Source organism: Syzygium oleosum, unplaced genomic scaffold (assembly GCF_021117445.2).
Source record: "Syzygium oleosum isolate NSW1041296 unplaced genomic scaffold, Sole_v2.1 Sole_v2.03, whole genome shotgun sequence".
Classification (NCBI taxonomy): Eukaryota; Viridiplantae; Streptophyta; class Magnoliopsida; order Myrtales; family Myrtaceae; genus Syzygium; species Syzygium oleosum.
In genome coordinates, this window is record NW_026607487.1 from 7,828,248 (window position 1) to 7,843,830 (window position 15,583).

Consider the following 15,583-nt stretch of genomic DNA (forward strand, 5'->3'; position numbering starts at 1 on the left):
CTGTTGCTAAGTCGCGAACCGTAGAGAGTTCTTCCTCTTCATTCGAGGCTATAACAATGAACATATCCACTCGTTCACCGTTACATACATTAGGCACGAACTTTCGACAGCACATAGTTTAAGCAGCAAGATTACTTTCCCGCCTACAGATTTAACCACGGAATTCAGGCGCTTCGTCATCGAATGATATTGTTGCTAAGAGGGTTTTCCTTGTAAATTACAAACAAATTGAGCTCTAGTCTAAACCTTAGCACCACATGGCATTTCTTTCTTTCTGATCCTCCCCCAATCTCAGGCTTCGAATTCTCTCCCGACAAAGGATGGTGGCTGGTACTACATTAAACAATTTGCATGACTACTGTTAGTTTTCCCCGCTTGCTTTACAAGTCGGTCAAGCCTACTAATTGAGGAAGCAAACCCATCATCTCACTAGTTTTTCACTGTTCCTCTTCCTGCCTCTTAATATTTTATAAATTTTTGAATCCATTCGGGATGATAAATCATGATTGCCCTTCCCATCTTCTTTTTGAAAAGAAGTGCTTTTGTGGGCATCATTTCACACACACGAAGAGAGCCCACCGCTTTCAACTAATTTCAAGAGTTCTCATTTAGCAACAGCTGCCTAGCCCTCCTTGTAAGATTTAGGTTAATGAACTGCACTTCTAACTTAGCGATCCATGACAGAACTACGGTAGAGAATTCTCTCTTTGTCAATCGAACATTATCGGTATCACACGATACGTTGTCGAAACACGGAGCGGAAGCATGGCGAGGGAGTCTAGGGAACCAAATAAGAGGCTCTTTGAGGACGATGATGCCGCAACCCTTTACACGACAAGATTGTTGTCTCCAGTCTATATGTCGAATGAAAGAGATGCACCATTAAAATCGTCGACGGACAAATCACTTCTCCATCGGAGTTTGCACGAAGATCGCCGTGCAAAAACCCGCCCCAGCGGAGTCGGAGAATAAGAGAAGAAGAAATGTGGAAAGGTTTGTAGCTGTGTAGTGTGGACACGACTTCAGAAAAAGTTGACTCCCTTGGCTGAAGCTTTTTCCTGTTCATCCTTTCCATCTGGTTCACCATTTTCCACCCACCAATCTACGCGGCACAAAAAGCTAACTGCTGGGCTACCATAGGTGTGCCTATGACTCCATAGAATTCCACCTTCAACATAAGATTTATTTGACCGAACGCGTTCCTGGATGGAGCGTCGATGGATTCATTGTGGGGCTCATGAGGAGCCAGCAAAAAAGAGGTATAAAGATCTGAGGAACAACCCCACCAACGTCCAAGCTAATGGTCTCATGTTCCTGTGGCTAGTAGACGAAGGCCTCGCGTGAAACTTATTTCAGATAACTATGACATGTCAGACATATGAATAGGTCAATTATGTTTCATCTGGTAGAATTTTTTTTATCCATCGAAGATGCCAATATCTCCGGCACAAGCTTTTGATCGTTGGAACTCCTACGAACATTACTAAATTTGAAAAATGTTTACTGTCCTAGAATCCAGTCTATTGTAATGATCCTTGTAAGATTTGAAGTTTGAAATGAGATTATCATGTGGAAGTGATCATGCACTCTAAATAAGGAATTAGTTACTACTCAGAAGTATAAAAGAGAGGAACAATATGTGAATAGACAGAGAAAAAAGACCATGCAATTAATCCGTGGAACAACACCACAATTCTCATACAAAGTAAGATTACCAGTTGGCGATGAAGCTGACAAATTTTCTCCTTGTTGAGGTACAACAAAAGCCTCTCCCTCTCTTTGAGCTGCTCATCTAGCGAAGAAAATTCATCTGCTTCACAACCAAGGCAATCAGCTTATTAGTAGCAATCATGCTACTCCCACCCTCTCTAACATTTTTACTAGCTTATCGCATGGCAAGTGCTCCGTAACAAACCAATCCCTAACCCTAACTTGCCTCTCAAGCAAGTCGTCGAGAATTTTTTGTTACCGAGCACGAGCTCATCAGATAAGTCCGTCTAGTGTCATTTACTTAACCCTCTTCAAGCAAGCGATAAGTACCCAAAAGACGTAATGACAAAAAAAAAACACCACTTATAGTTAATCACGAGCGAGCAAGTTCATCCTCGGATCCAGTAGTGACACACTCCTTCTCATCCTCAAAACCCTCGAGAGAAGGGTGCGGAGAGTGACCCCTCCCAAATGACCTGATGTGGTCTTTGAGCGATCTCTTGTGCTTGAAGTCGGAACCGCAGGTGCAGTACCATAATTTCCCGCAGTTCTTCTCATGGGTCCGCCAGTCGCCTTTGACGGCGAAGGCCTTCCCACACTTGCGGCACATGAACGGCTTGACGCCATGCTTCCGCTTGTAGTGGGTTTGGAGGGTCCTAAAATCTTTGAGCGGCTTGGCTCTCGGGTGGTTGATGTTGTTCTTGCAGCCTTGCGCACAGCAGTAGCATGGCAGCCTCAGCATCGCTGCCGGTTGTGTGCCCTTCAGTGAGTCCGGGCCCTTTCGATACTCCGATCCATGTCCCCACATATGCATCTGTGGTTAAAAGGGTGTTTCAATGACTCAAAGAAAGCAATCTATTTACTATGGATTCATGATATTGAAACTTGAGATTTAAGTTTCTGAAATTGGCAAAGGATAGTTAAAAATCAAGGATTTTCAAAGTAAAAATTTCACCTTGTGCACTGGTTATATGAAGGGTTGAGGCATTTATGCTGATAACTTAAGAAAAAGAAGGTTTATATTAAATTTGGCATTACCCAAATCTCATGGTCTTCCAAAAAATTTCGGAACTAAGGCTTGATGGGTTCATACATTGATTTGTATGCCGCCTCACATAATAAAGGACGATTAAAAGGGAGAAGATTTTGATTATAATGATATAATTCATTATAAGATGAAAAGAGAAGCTTTCAATATTCAAATTGCAGTTGGCCCTCCCATTTTTCTCTCTTAACATGAATATCTTCTGGAGAGAAGGAGGAGAGAGATAGATAATCTGGCTACTTTACAAGCCACAAGAGAGTTGTCTGAAATCGAGAAGGTAAATTGAAAGGCTAAGGAGATGGTATAAACACGAGATGCTTCAAGGCTGCACACACTTTCTCTTGTAATTAAGCAGCGAAAAATGAGATGAGATGAGATGACTTTATTAACCAGCGTGCGGGCGATGAACGCCGGTGCTGGTGGATGAAATTAACTCGAGAGTGAACTTAAAATCCCAATTAAGTGACTGGCTAGATCAGATGGAATAAAAATGTAACAAAAAAAGAAAAAACACATGGACTGGAGGAAAGTTTTGAAAAAAACTAAGAAAGAATTAATTACTATAATTTTATCAGTTAGCGTTTCGCTCGGAATTCATTTGAAGATGAACATAAAGATCCTTTTGGGTGGACTAGAGGATTAACAACTAGAATCGTTTAACTGAAGACACAGGCGTGAAAGTCTAACGCAATCATCTCATCGGTGTATTGCATTCAAAAGGGGATGAATATAAAACAACAAAAGCTAAAAAGAGAAGGGGAAAAGAAAAGCAAAGATTCTGGATGATGCTCAGGATTGTGATCTTTAAAAAAGGTGATGAAGATTTGTTAGTGCATCCAACTCCCACAACACATTATCCATGCACGAGTACCTGCTCCCACCTAGTCTCTCTTTCCCATCTCATTTTTATAGCTTTCTTGTTAGTTAGATTTCTGGATGAAGAGCCTTGCAGATTTCATTTACCAGTCTCAGAAATTGTAAGCTGGGCTTCGTAAGTACATTGCATCAGTTCATGAATTTATAACGAATAGGCATGTTCGACTGAATTGTCTCACCTCGCTCTCCCCCTCGAACCGCTTCCACAAAAAGGAAAAGAAAACGAAAAGATACAGAAAATGAAATAATCATGTATCATCATAAGATTTTCAAATTTCCATCGTCGTCTGAATTATAATCATTTTTGGGGGAAAAGTATAAAGGGGTGTGCGCGGAGAATGTGTTAAATTTTCAAAACATAAAACTGGGCAAAAATCTGTTGAAAGATTGTTAGAGAACAAATGCTAAACTCTTCCACGAGAAAACCATATAAGAAATTACTGTATACCAATTGATAAACGAGCAAGTTAATTACCTGCATGTTGTTGTATCTATTGAAGGTCTTGCTGCAGATGGCACAAGCGAACTGCATGGGCCCCACGAGAATCTGAGCTGGCGTTGGGATCCAAAACCTGCTCTCCGCATTGAAGCTGGAGTATCCATGAAACAGGTTCCTCTTGTGAACCCCTTCCTTGATCAGGAGCTCATCGCAGCCATGCTTGCTCTTCTCAAGATTGTCGCCGTAGCCGCCATCCATGCCACCGAGTGGCAATCCAATGTGCAACCCCACGGTGACATTCTCCGCTCTCGACTCTCTGACCCCGTGCTGTCTCTCTCTACCCTCTCCCACAACCGTGACCTCTTCTTGTTCTTCTTCCTCTTGCTTCGGTGGCTTTGTGTCAGAGAGCTTGCTCAGGAGAGGCAAGCACCGGATGGTCTCATGGAGGAAGCGCCGTTCTTGCTGCTGTTGCTGGTGCGACAAGTTGGGCAAGTCCGGGAAAATTGCGGGTTTCGCGAGATGAGCGGGTTCGGTCAGACAAGAGGATGAGGAAGAGGATGAAGAAGAGGTTGAGATTGATGGTTTGAGCCACTCAATGAAAGTTGGAGGTTGATGACATGGCTCTTCCTTGCCATTGGCAAGGTAGTCCCTGAACCCCATCTTTCACTCAGAGAGAGCGAGAGAGAGAGAGAGAGAGAGAGAGAGAGAGAGAGAGGGAGAAGGGAGGAAGGGAGAGAGAGATCACTGAAACTACCCTTGGATGGTTATAACCTGACTTTATGTAGTGGGAAAGGCCTTGCACTTGGGGTTGATTTATGAAAGGTGTGGTTTGGTTTGTCTTTTAGGAACTTTTTTTTCCCTTCTTCCTTTTTCCTCTAGAGAGAGAGAGAGAGAGAGAGAGAGAGAGAGATTAGTGGGGAGTGGGGTTAGGGATAATGACATGCAAAAATGAGACTCATTGTTGAAAGAGAGAATCCTAGAATAGTCTCAACCGTGTGTGTATATTACAAAGTCTACATAGATGAAAGGGCATTGAATATTTCTCTTTTCCTATTCCTTTTTTTTATTGGAGGATATAATGGAATTTGACCCTTGATGCATTGTTTCTCCTAAAACCATGACAATGTGGGATGATGACTGAGTATAGAGGGTGGAAAAGAGAAAAAGGTGAGAGAGAGCAATTTGGTCAATACCTAAAAGAAAGGAGAAACAATAAAATAATTTGACAAAATTACATCATGGACCTCAGAAGGAATTTAAGTACTGAGAAAAGTGAGGTTAGATGAACTTTTAACTCCCGCTAGCTCTCATATTATATAAAACATACCGTATTTCTTGAGTCTGTGGTGACATAGAAATGGAGGCCTTCAAGCTTATCTTTTTCAACATAAACTGCTAAAGCGTGCGACCATTTTCATAAACTATAAGTAAGGTATTGCATGATCAAGAGTGGATCTTCCGACACGAGGAATATTATATTGTCCATTTAAAGTAGTAAAAGAGAAAAACCAAACGGTTAGATTAGTTTTCTGTATTTCCATCGGCAAACATGCCACGGTACATTCCTCAACTCCATATGGCATTCACTGTTCCCTCACCGCATCACATATGCGACGGGATTCATATGATGAATTTGAGAGGAATGTTGTACTTGAACCATAACAGCAACAACGCGTTTGTGCGTGGAAGCACATTCATTGGGTTATGCCCTTCTAAACCGTGTTTGAATACGCGTCACGAGAGTGAAACCCGTGTGAAAAGAGAGAGATCTTTAGCGATTGGAAAATGGAATCACAGCGAGATTGGGAAAATGACAAAGGCAAGGCAATGCTTTGGCATGAGCTGCAATTACATTGTACAGGTTCAAATCTCTCTCTCTCTCTCTCTCTCTATTTTGGGGTGTGTACAGTTCAACTTTCTTGTCTCCAACAACACCACACAAAAGAAAAGAGACCCCACATGGCCCAAATTATGCAATCCAGGTTATCTGTCGTCCATCTTTACTTGGTACATTTCGGTATTAAGATAGATTCATCTCATGAACGTGAACACATGAAGGAAGCAAGCCAAATCCATAGAAAACAGCCGACAAGATATAATGACCGGATTTTCAGGAGACAAAGCCACAGTCTCTCTTTTTAGCCCTTTCCTGTTGTTTTCTATCCCCACTCCCCTTTATTCTCTTCCCAGGCACACACCCTCCCCTTTCCTCTTTCCACCTTTTCTAGTACATATACTCTCACCGTGTCCGAAATTCTAGAAGCTATTGGCCCTCATTTTGTTAAATTTTTGGCATAATTTGATGGACCGAATCGATCGCAGCCATCCATACAGATCTTTCGCAATTCATCCGGTGGTCGGTGAGAAGTTTGTTTTTGATAACACGAGAAAGTGTCTAGGGTTACTTTTTGGCATCGTCTTGGACCGTTGGTGCTAATAATTGGGAGGCTTATTAGCTAAGTAATCTCCTGATTTTAATTACCCGGAACCATAGTTAAGGAATTGATCTGAATGTGTAGTTGTTTAGATGCACAACCCTAGTTTGGTTCCTTTTACTATTATCTACAGACAATTTCATTTCACGTTAAGGCCACCAATCAAGGTTGTGATCATGTCTCTTATTACTCGATTCATCCATTTTAATTAAGTAGACATTTCGTGGTCCAAGCTTTCATGATATAAAGTGTACTATCTGCAGTTGCAACCTTTGTTTATTCTAGCCTAATTAGTGAAGGATAGATATAATGGCCTGACAGGCTAACTTTACTAGCTTTTAAATTCATTTCTCAAAAAGTTCACTTTCTTTAGCAATTATTGTTGTCCGCCCTTTGCTCTCTCGCTTACCACATTTGAATTCGTCCTCTAAATTTGCCAAAAAAATTTAGTACCATTCTCCTTATTAATCGGTATGGATTTGTGCTAGGACACAACCGAGCTTGACACAGCAACTTCGATCAGTGTTTCCACGCAACATAAGAAAATTCTTGGTACTCATCGAAACGTAATACTAGAATGTTTGGTCTGATTTACAGAAATGATGTGCTAAATTACCGGCGGACCGCGTTCAAACGGCCGACGACAGCACATCATGTCGATAGTAGTCTTCATTTCTACCTCCGGCCTTGTTCATGATCAAGTTGGGGTCAACCTTTTGCTGGGTCTTTCAACTGAAACAGTGAAATACCATTGTGAGGTTACCAATGGTTGATCGGGCCGAAATGGTGGAATATTGAAATTTCCCAGATGTTGATTATTGAACTTTGGTCATGCTCATTCGATTCAACTATGACATCATTGCGAATTTTTTCAGTGTTTTTTTTTTCCATGGTCGCTTTGAAGACGAGACCCAGATGTTTTTTCTTGACTAAAAAATCGGTCGCCACCACATTCATCGCTTCTTCTCTCATTTAAGGCTCCCAATTACCGTGAGGTTCTTTCAGTCTGGACTGTCCATTCATGTTTTGTTTTCTTTTGACATTCTTTGCTCATAAATGTCATATGTTCGTGTTCTTCTGCACAATTTCTTGGATGTGAACTCCTAAAGGTTAATTATGGCGGCCGAAAAAAGAAACTTAGGATTTGTTTAGGTAAATACGAGTTAGGAAAATTTCAACATCATCATTTTAAGGCATCCAAAAGTTGATTCGACATCATTAGACGCGCAAACATACGACTGAAATTGAGATTGGTAAACATATCGCGTTTGGGTTTCACCGTATGAATTTTGAACCCGCTATTTATGTGTTATGCCTTATCTTCAAGATGAGGATTAAAGAGGAAATCTGTGGGTCAATCGACCTGTTCATGCTTAGTAATTTTATTAATTTTCTTTCCGGCCGGAGCTTATAATTTTCAATTGATCGTACCGTACGATGCATAACTTTTTTATTGCTGGTTAGGGAGAAAAACATGGGAAAATGTCGCCTAAATTAAAAATCAGGACCTACTTTTCCTCCGGGCAATAAGGAGAAATTAAACGGCTTACGTAATCAACTTGGGTTTGTTTAATTCGTCATCGTCTGGTGATCTAGATATTCATCTTCCTCGCTTCAAATTTGATTTGCAAAAAAACTTTTGCGCATTTTCTTAGCGTCATTTGCATCTTACATGAACCCTTGCACCCCAAAAATCATCTACCGTGTATCCCGATGTGTTATCATACTTTTAACGAGAACCGATTAGATGTTCTAAGAGTCTTGGACGCTCCATTATCAAAAGAAAAGAAAATAATTCTCGAATTTTTTTTAGAACGCCGAATACCTCTAAGATGTCTTTGCACGAATAATGTTTAGTGAGACCCGTTCAATCTAATTGTGCAAGGTCATAAAACTCGAATAGAAAATAGATGAACGATTGGGACACGAACCTTTTGTAATCGTTCTAGGGAGTAATTTGCTTAAGGGAATGGTGTGCAATACAATCTATCTTTACTAAAGCCTTGCATCGCAATCGAATGGAAAAAGAGAAGATGCTAATCCAGGAGACACATATGCTAATTCCACAAACATTAAACAACTTTTGAACATATATAATTCCACTTTTTGGCAATTTTAGGATCTGGCAATTTAATCAAATTTTTGGGTTTATTTTTGCCATCATCATCCGGTGATCCTGACCAACTTCATCCATTAATTTTTTTTTAAAAAATTTAACCAAGAAAAAGGGGCCCTTGATCATGTCATAATTATTTTTCTTGCCACTAATTCTAGGATCAAGACCAACCCCTGAAAAGAAACCCACCTGCTCGAATGATTATACCTGTAGCGGTCAAGTTAAAAGGGCAACAATCTAAATAAATCAAAGATGAATCGATTAGGAAAAATCCCCCAAAATGTTATAAGAAGAGGGTCGATTCCAAATTGCACTTCCGCTAGCACGTGCCTTCGTTTTCTTGGTTTTGTTGGACTAATGCAGCAAGAAGAAATGACCCTGTCATCGACCTCTGATCTTCTGGTTCGTTGGGTCCATATATAAATAGAAATGTCTGTTTTTTTTTTCGCCGCGCGAAACTTTCCGTATCGTTCGATTACGTCCGCTAACTTAATTAGTGGCGAAATTTATCGGCAACCCAACTTATTATACGCTTGAATAAGTTTTTCTTCTATCGGAGTGCACACGCAAGCTCGAAGACTCGAGTGGCCTTTTCGCTTGAAACGAGAAATCACACGATGTTAGTATCTGCAAAATAAATACGAAAGGAGACTAATTGAGAAAATTAGTGCTCTTGCCGGTGTTCGGCAAGGGTTTTATCCCTAAATAATTTTTAATTTTCGTCAATAGCTAAAAAATTCATATTACACTTTTATACATTATGATTCTATGATCATGGTGAGCATCATTATTTGGTTCAGTACCAACCTAGAAATATTCTTGCACATTCATCATCGAACGAGTGACATGCGTGTCTGTAGTTTCCTCCAGGCGTCCACCACCCAACGGCGAACGGGTAATTTTTTCTTAACCCCAATATCAGACCTGGCAAATATCTTTACGATAATGGTAACTACTGTGTTTGTTCAGCCGAACTAACTCTATGATGTATAATACCAAGACATTTTAGAATATTTCTCTCTACATAACAACTATTGTACATGTAGCTAGTATTTTGAATGTACATTAAGAGTGCGTTCGTTTCGTGAAAAATGAGTGATTAAAAATGATGGCTTATATCGTTTAGAAAAATCAGTCAACAGAAAATGTTTTCATTATCAATAATAATCTATACTTAATTATTTTTGTGGGTGACGAAAAAAATTTCGATTCAATTATTTTTATAAGCGATAGAAGCGATTATTTTTTAGAAAATATTTTCTAAATTACTCATTCTTCGCGAAACGAACGCACCCTGAGATGGCAAACAATTTCAATCAAGACAGAATTTATAAAATTTGCTATTTCAATTAGAAGAGGCTCGAAAAGTCTATTTTTACTATAATTGCATATGAAAACCCACGCGAGCCCCAGCTGACCTTTTCACATTGATCGCAGCCGCGGATCGAGCTCTCGCCACACCTCAGCAAGCCGTCACGCTGACGTCACGAGTGATATATGTTTTTTGTTTTTTTTTTGTCTTGATTGGCGGGAGTGATGTGGCTAACTGGGATTCGCATGGTAGGTAATTTAGGTAAAAAACGACGACATTTTTCCCACGGTGCTGCTCGTTGAACGTCGATTCCTCCCCCCCCCCCCCCCCCTCCGACGAAGCTGACTGCTTTTCCATTTTTCCTGGGTTGCTGCAGCATCGCTTGACGTTGACTCGAGTCTCCCTCTCTCTATCTCTCTCTATCACCGTGTCGATCTCCAATGGCAGTTCGAGGGGTTGACGGGTTTCGCAGGTGGTGGTGGGTGGGTGGGTGGAACACGACCGAACCATTACGCAAATGCCAGAGGGTCCGAACTCGAGAGTCATCGCGGCGTTTCTTTCTTCAAAGACTTTCTTCCGGTCGTGTTTCCTCTTTGCTGCGCGCATCGGGTCATGGAGGAGTCCTGTTGCTGGTTTCTCGCCGTTTTGGATCCATCATTGCGTTGCAATACATGCGTATGGAATCGGGCGGCAGTGCTCTATGTTTGTTCTTCTTCTTCTTCTTTTTTTTTTCCAAGTAAACGGTTCGAGGGTCGGGGGGGAAGTAAGGACCGTTGACCCCGGCGGGCGGCGGGTAGAAGGCGGTCCGCGTGCAGAGTGGTCTGGATTAGGGCCGCCCGCATGGGGGCCGGGGTTTGAACTTAGTCGGCTCGTAGGGTTTTGCGGAGTGTTTTTATGACCTTTGGATGGGCAAGACTCTGCGTGCGCTCGTGCCCCCCGAATTCATTGGGAAAAAGGGGGCCGCGATTTTTCTTTTTTCCAGGACCGCATAAACTGGAGAAAAGAAAATGAATATCCAGGAGCGATGAGATGGATGGTCCCGATCGCATTTAATTTTTGGAATCGATTTGCAATCATCCATATTCTTAGAAGTCCGATGTTGCCGGGACCTTGCCGGCACGCAAATGGCTTTATCTTTGCGAGAGGAGCTTATGGATTGGCGGTTTTTGCTTGGTTATCTCCCTACTTCTATGCGGAGTCCCATTTTGAACATGTAATATCGACGCGTTAATTCTATCGTGTGGAAGGAAGGCCTTTCAAAAACCTCCCGTTCACGACACGCTCTTGCGACAGAAATCATATGTACCAAGAATAGAAAATGCCTTACCATTCATCTTAGGTACGGGTCGCGTGTTTAAGAATCATAACGTCATTATGATCGTATGAAAATGTTTCACATCGATCATTATAGAGCGAATTTTCCAACCTTTTTTTTTCTTGGTAATCCTCTCTATCTTAACCTAATTTTAAACCGAGAGATGGTGAAATTGGACCACTAAATCAAATGGACCGCACAAGGGTTCAACAAGGTCCAATCGGCAATCACCCCCTTAGTCCAATATCCCAATTGCATAGTGATTTTGACCCAAACGAAGACTGGAATTTAAAATGCGGTGATCCTCATTCCAAAGAAGTTCCAACGCACTACATGAAAGCTTTGCGTGGAGAAAGGATTCGACCTCTATGTGACTCGGTCAAGTCTCATCCGAGAGTTCACCCAGGTGATTGAACACTTCCCATTTTACATGTCACCAAGTGAAATGTCAAGTTACACATGCCAAGTACTTCGGCTTGGTCCGTTGACGTCATTTCACGACAAAGTAACTTCTCGCAAGTTTTTCTTTTTGTTAAATTTAGACAATAGCAATCCATCTTTGACGCAACCCAGAAAGCGAATTGTATCATTCATAAAAGGAAATACATAGTCTCTTTGTGGCATTTATTTTCCGGGACTAGTAATGACGGAGTTAACTACTTTATGCAATTTAATGACGGTTTGATCTTGTCCTAATTTGATAACTAGCTTTTATGTGGTGCGCAACTTGTGTGCTCTTTTTATAGACAACCCGCCTTCACCACCGTTAATTGGGTCTTTGTAATTCGAAAAGTCGACCGACCATCCAAATCGACGGCGGTGAACGTGAGTTATGTACAAAAGATGAGTACATATGCTGTGTATTTAGAAGTTTACCTCTTATTCTCTAATTTCACTATTCATTCGAGGGTTAAAATCTTGTAGTGGGATAGTCAACTTTGTTGTGCAGAGGCCGGCCTTCGCTTGCATCATAAAATACGAGGTGACTAAAAATGTGTCTTATGTTTGTCTCGACGGAGACATTATTAAACCCTAGAAGTCTATCGCCAGTTAAAGTCACGTTTTTTTCCAAAAAAAAATAAAAATAAAAATAAAATTACACCCAATGAGTTTTCACGTGATTTCTAAGTTATTGTGTTTATAGATATAAAGCACTTTCAGCACTAATATTATATTTATAAAGCACGTAATAGTGATGCGCACGTCTCTTGCATCTTTCTTCTAGAAAGATATGTTTATTCTCTTTGTACCTGAGATATTGTGAGCGCCTTAGATTGCTTAAAGGTGTGTTCGATAATCACTAACTATGCACAACTTAATTAATTGGTTTAAGTAAAAAAAATTCACTTAATGTGATGAGTAAGAATGGCTTACTTTATTGGTTAAATTTACAAGGAAAAGTATACTCTTAAAAATTCCATGTTTACTTAAAGGTGTGTTCGCTACCGCTTTGCCCGGCTTCTACACCTACCCCGAACTTGAATCATCACGTGTCGGTTAAAGCAAGCTAAGCTTCATATGGCCTTGAGGAAGCCAAAAGACCCTCTCGTCTCATGCTCGAAAGCTCTACAACACGATAGAGAGCTTTTAGATCCCGCTCTAAAATGCCCACTCTCCTAGAGTTCCGAAGTGATCCTCATTCTCACCGCAACCTTCTTAAGACAAAAGAAGGCAAAAAAAACACTCCCAACTTTAGATCAAAACTCAAATTTGTACCCAATTTTTTTTGGTTTAAAAAGATTAACAACTTTTGCTCTAGTTTCAAATCTGCCCCGCATCAAAAAAATTGTCACCGATTTCTTCAAAATTATCAATATCGAGAGGCTATTGTTGTTAACATACGAAGGTGAGGGTGTAGGTGAAGATAATGAACCTATAACTAACCCTGATGTTGATAATTCTAAAGAAAATAATGGCGATTCTCTGATGCGGGGCAGATTTCGGATTATAGTGAAAGTTTGTGATTTATTTTTAGACAAGAAAAAATGTTCGAGGCAGAATTGAGATCAGAACGAAAATTGGGTATTTTTTTTAAGGTAATCAAGCCTCAAATAAATACTAGAGTCGCTTTTATACGAAAAAAAAAAATAGAACCCTTTCGCTATTTTGGGAAAAGAAGAAAGATTTAAGTTATAGGACTGCACGGATCTCCCGGCAAACTTGGGGCATTTGGATGATGGGTTTGAGACTTAAGGCCATGGGCCATTTATTAGACTAGTAATGGGCCAAAATTTGACTTCTGATTGAATCCAATCCAACAAGATAATTGCTCCAAATTTGGAACCATGTGAGAAGAACCTTGCGCCATTAAAAAATGCCCGGTCTACTAGCCATGCTATCATCGACACAGTTTGGGATCAGCGGTTTCAAGTTCCGACTAGGTTCCACTTAGAATCTGAAACCTAATCGTCGAAACAGGTCTCGTAATTTTTGGAACCTGCAACCTAACCTGCTAATCCAGGAACCTGGAACCTACCCTGTCATAGGTCCAGGGTTTATCCATGTTTTATCTGTACTCTTAATTGAACAATTGCAGTAAATTATTACCTTTAATAACTACCATTTGCTACAATCCACTGATTACAACTCATATTTAGACACATGAGAAATACGAAACATTAACAAAGTAAATGTCTCAGTAATGGATATCGTCGGAAATGGAATTTCATACTAGTATTTCATATTATACACTCATCATTGGACGCTATGGAATGCCGCAGGAACGTGCGAAGACATGGAATAAGAAAAATATAAAGACTTGTTCCACGTTCCGGGAACCTAGAATCTACCCATCAAAACAGGTTCCCAAACTTTTGGAATCTGGAACCTACTATACATAACCCTAGGACTGGGAGCCGGTCCGATTCCCGGTTTGTGTCGAGTCATTATACCGGTGAAGTTATTCATATCGATTCGTGTCATCAGCGGAAAAGTACGTGATGTAAAATCGTGTAACTATTAGGAAATTGCCATGTAAGATTATTCGGAAAAAAAAAAACTGTCTACGTCACCTAAGGGTGCGTATGGTAATGTTTCTATTTCTGGGAACAATTTCTTTTCAGAAATAGTTTTTTCTATTTCTATTTCCTGGAAGAGTTCCTGAGCAAAATAATGCGTTTGGTAACTGCACAAAATTTCTATTTCTAGAATAGAAATGTGTTTGGTAACTGCACAAAATTTTTATTCCTGGAATAGAAAAAGAACAGAAATGCGTTTGGTAACTGCACAAAATTTCTATTCCCAATTTTTTGCATTCAAATCTATATCTTTTATTTAACTATAAGTTATAAGTGAAAAAAACCAATAAGCATGATTTATTGGTTTGTCTAATCCTTTTTAGGGCTTAAAATCCCTTTTAATCCCTAAACTAAGGAATCTTAAAAAATACCACTTGGGCACCTCAAATATTTAAATTTCACTCAAAGTGGGTGGCCACAGGTATTCTAAGCCATTATGTGAATTTTTTTATATTTTTTTGGGGTAAAATTTATTAAAATTTTTTACTTTCCCTAAATCTGTTTCTTTTTATTTTTCCGAAAATTTTTTATGAAATTTTTTTAATTTTTTCAATTTCGGAATTTTGCAAATATTTAAGGGTTTTCTGAGTTTTTCTGATTTTTATGGATTTTCTGAGAATTTTTCTGATTTATATGAATTTTGGGAATTTTTTAATTTTCTAATTTTTTATGGGATTTTTCTGAAATTTTTCTAATTTTTATGAATTTTCGGAATTTTTTAATTTATTCTAAGCCATTATGTGAATATTTTATTGTTTATTTTTTTGGGGAAAAGTTTATTAAAACTTTTTACTTTCCCGAAATTTGTCTCTTTTTATTTTCCAGAAAGCTTTTTATGATTTTTTTTAATTTTTTCAATTTCGGAATTTTGCAAATTTTTATGGGTTTTCTGAATTTTTTTGATTTTTATGGATTTTCTGAGAATTTTTCTGATTTTTTATGATTTTTTGGAATTTTTTAATTTTTTATAATTTAATTAATTTTTTATAATTTTTTTTTATTATTTCTGCCGAGAATGGACCGGACCGGTGCTTTGAGACGGTTTGCAGACGACGGAGGATGGAGGAGGAGCTGAGGTCGCGGCTTGAGGACCGGACCTTTCTATTTCTATTTCTATTTCTAGGAACAAAGAAGTAGATTTTTTCTACTTCTTATTTCTGCTCCAAATCTATTTCTTGGCCACTTTTCTATTCTAGGAAATAGAAAAATAAAATATGTTACCAAACGGATTTCTGTTCTTTTTTTGTTCTAGGTAACAGAAGAACAGAAAAATAGAGAAACAGAAGCGTTACCAAACGTGCCCTAAGTGATTATCTTT

At 39.5% G+C, this 15,583-nt stretch overlaps 1 protein-coding gene across 1 annotated transcript; it reads right to left on the minus strand.

Annotated features, from left to right (window-relative positions):
* Positions 1–1,644: 1,644 nt before the first annotated feature.
* Positions 1,645–4,853, minus strand: LOC115679221 (zinc finger protein WIP3). The gene is made up of 2 exons (XM_030602820.2): positions 4,107–4,853; positions 1,645–2,524 (listed from the first exon to the last, which is right to left on the minus strand). The coding sequence occupies exons 1-2, from the start codon at positions 4,728–4,730 to the stop codon at positions 2,084–2,086; spliced, it is 1,065 nt and encodes a 354-aa protein (XP_030458680.1). The 5' UTR covers positions 4,731–4,853; the 3' UTR covers positions 1,645–2,083.
* Positions 4,854–15,583: the final 10,730 nt, after the last annotated feature.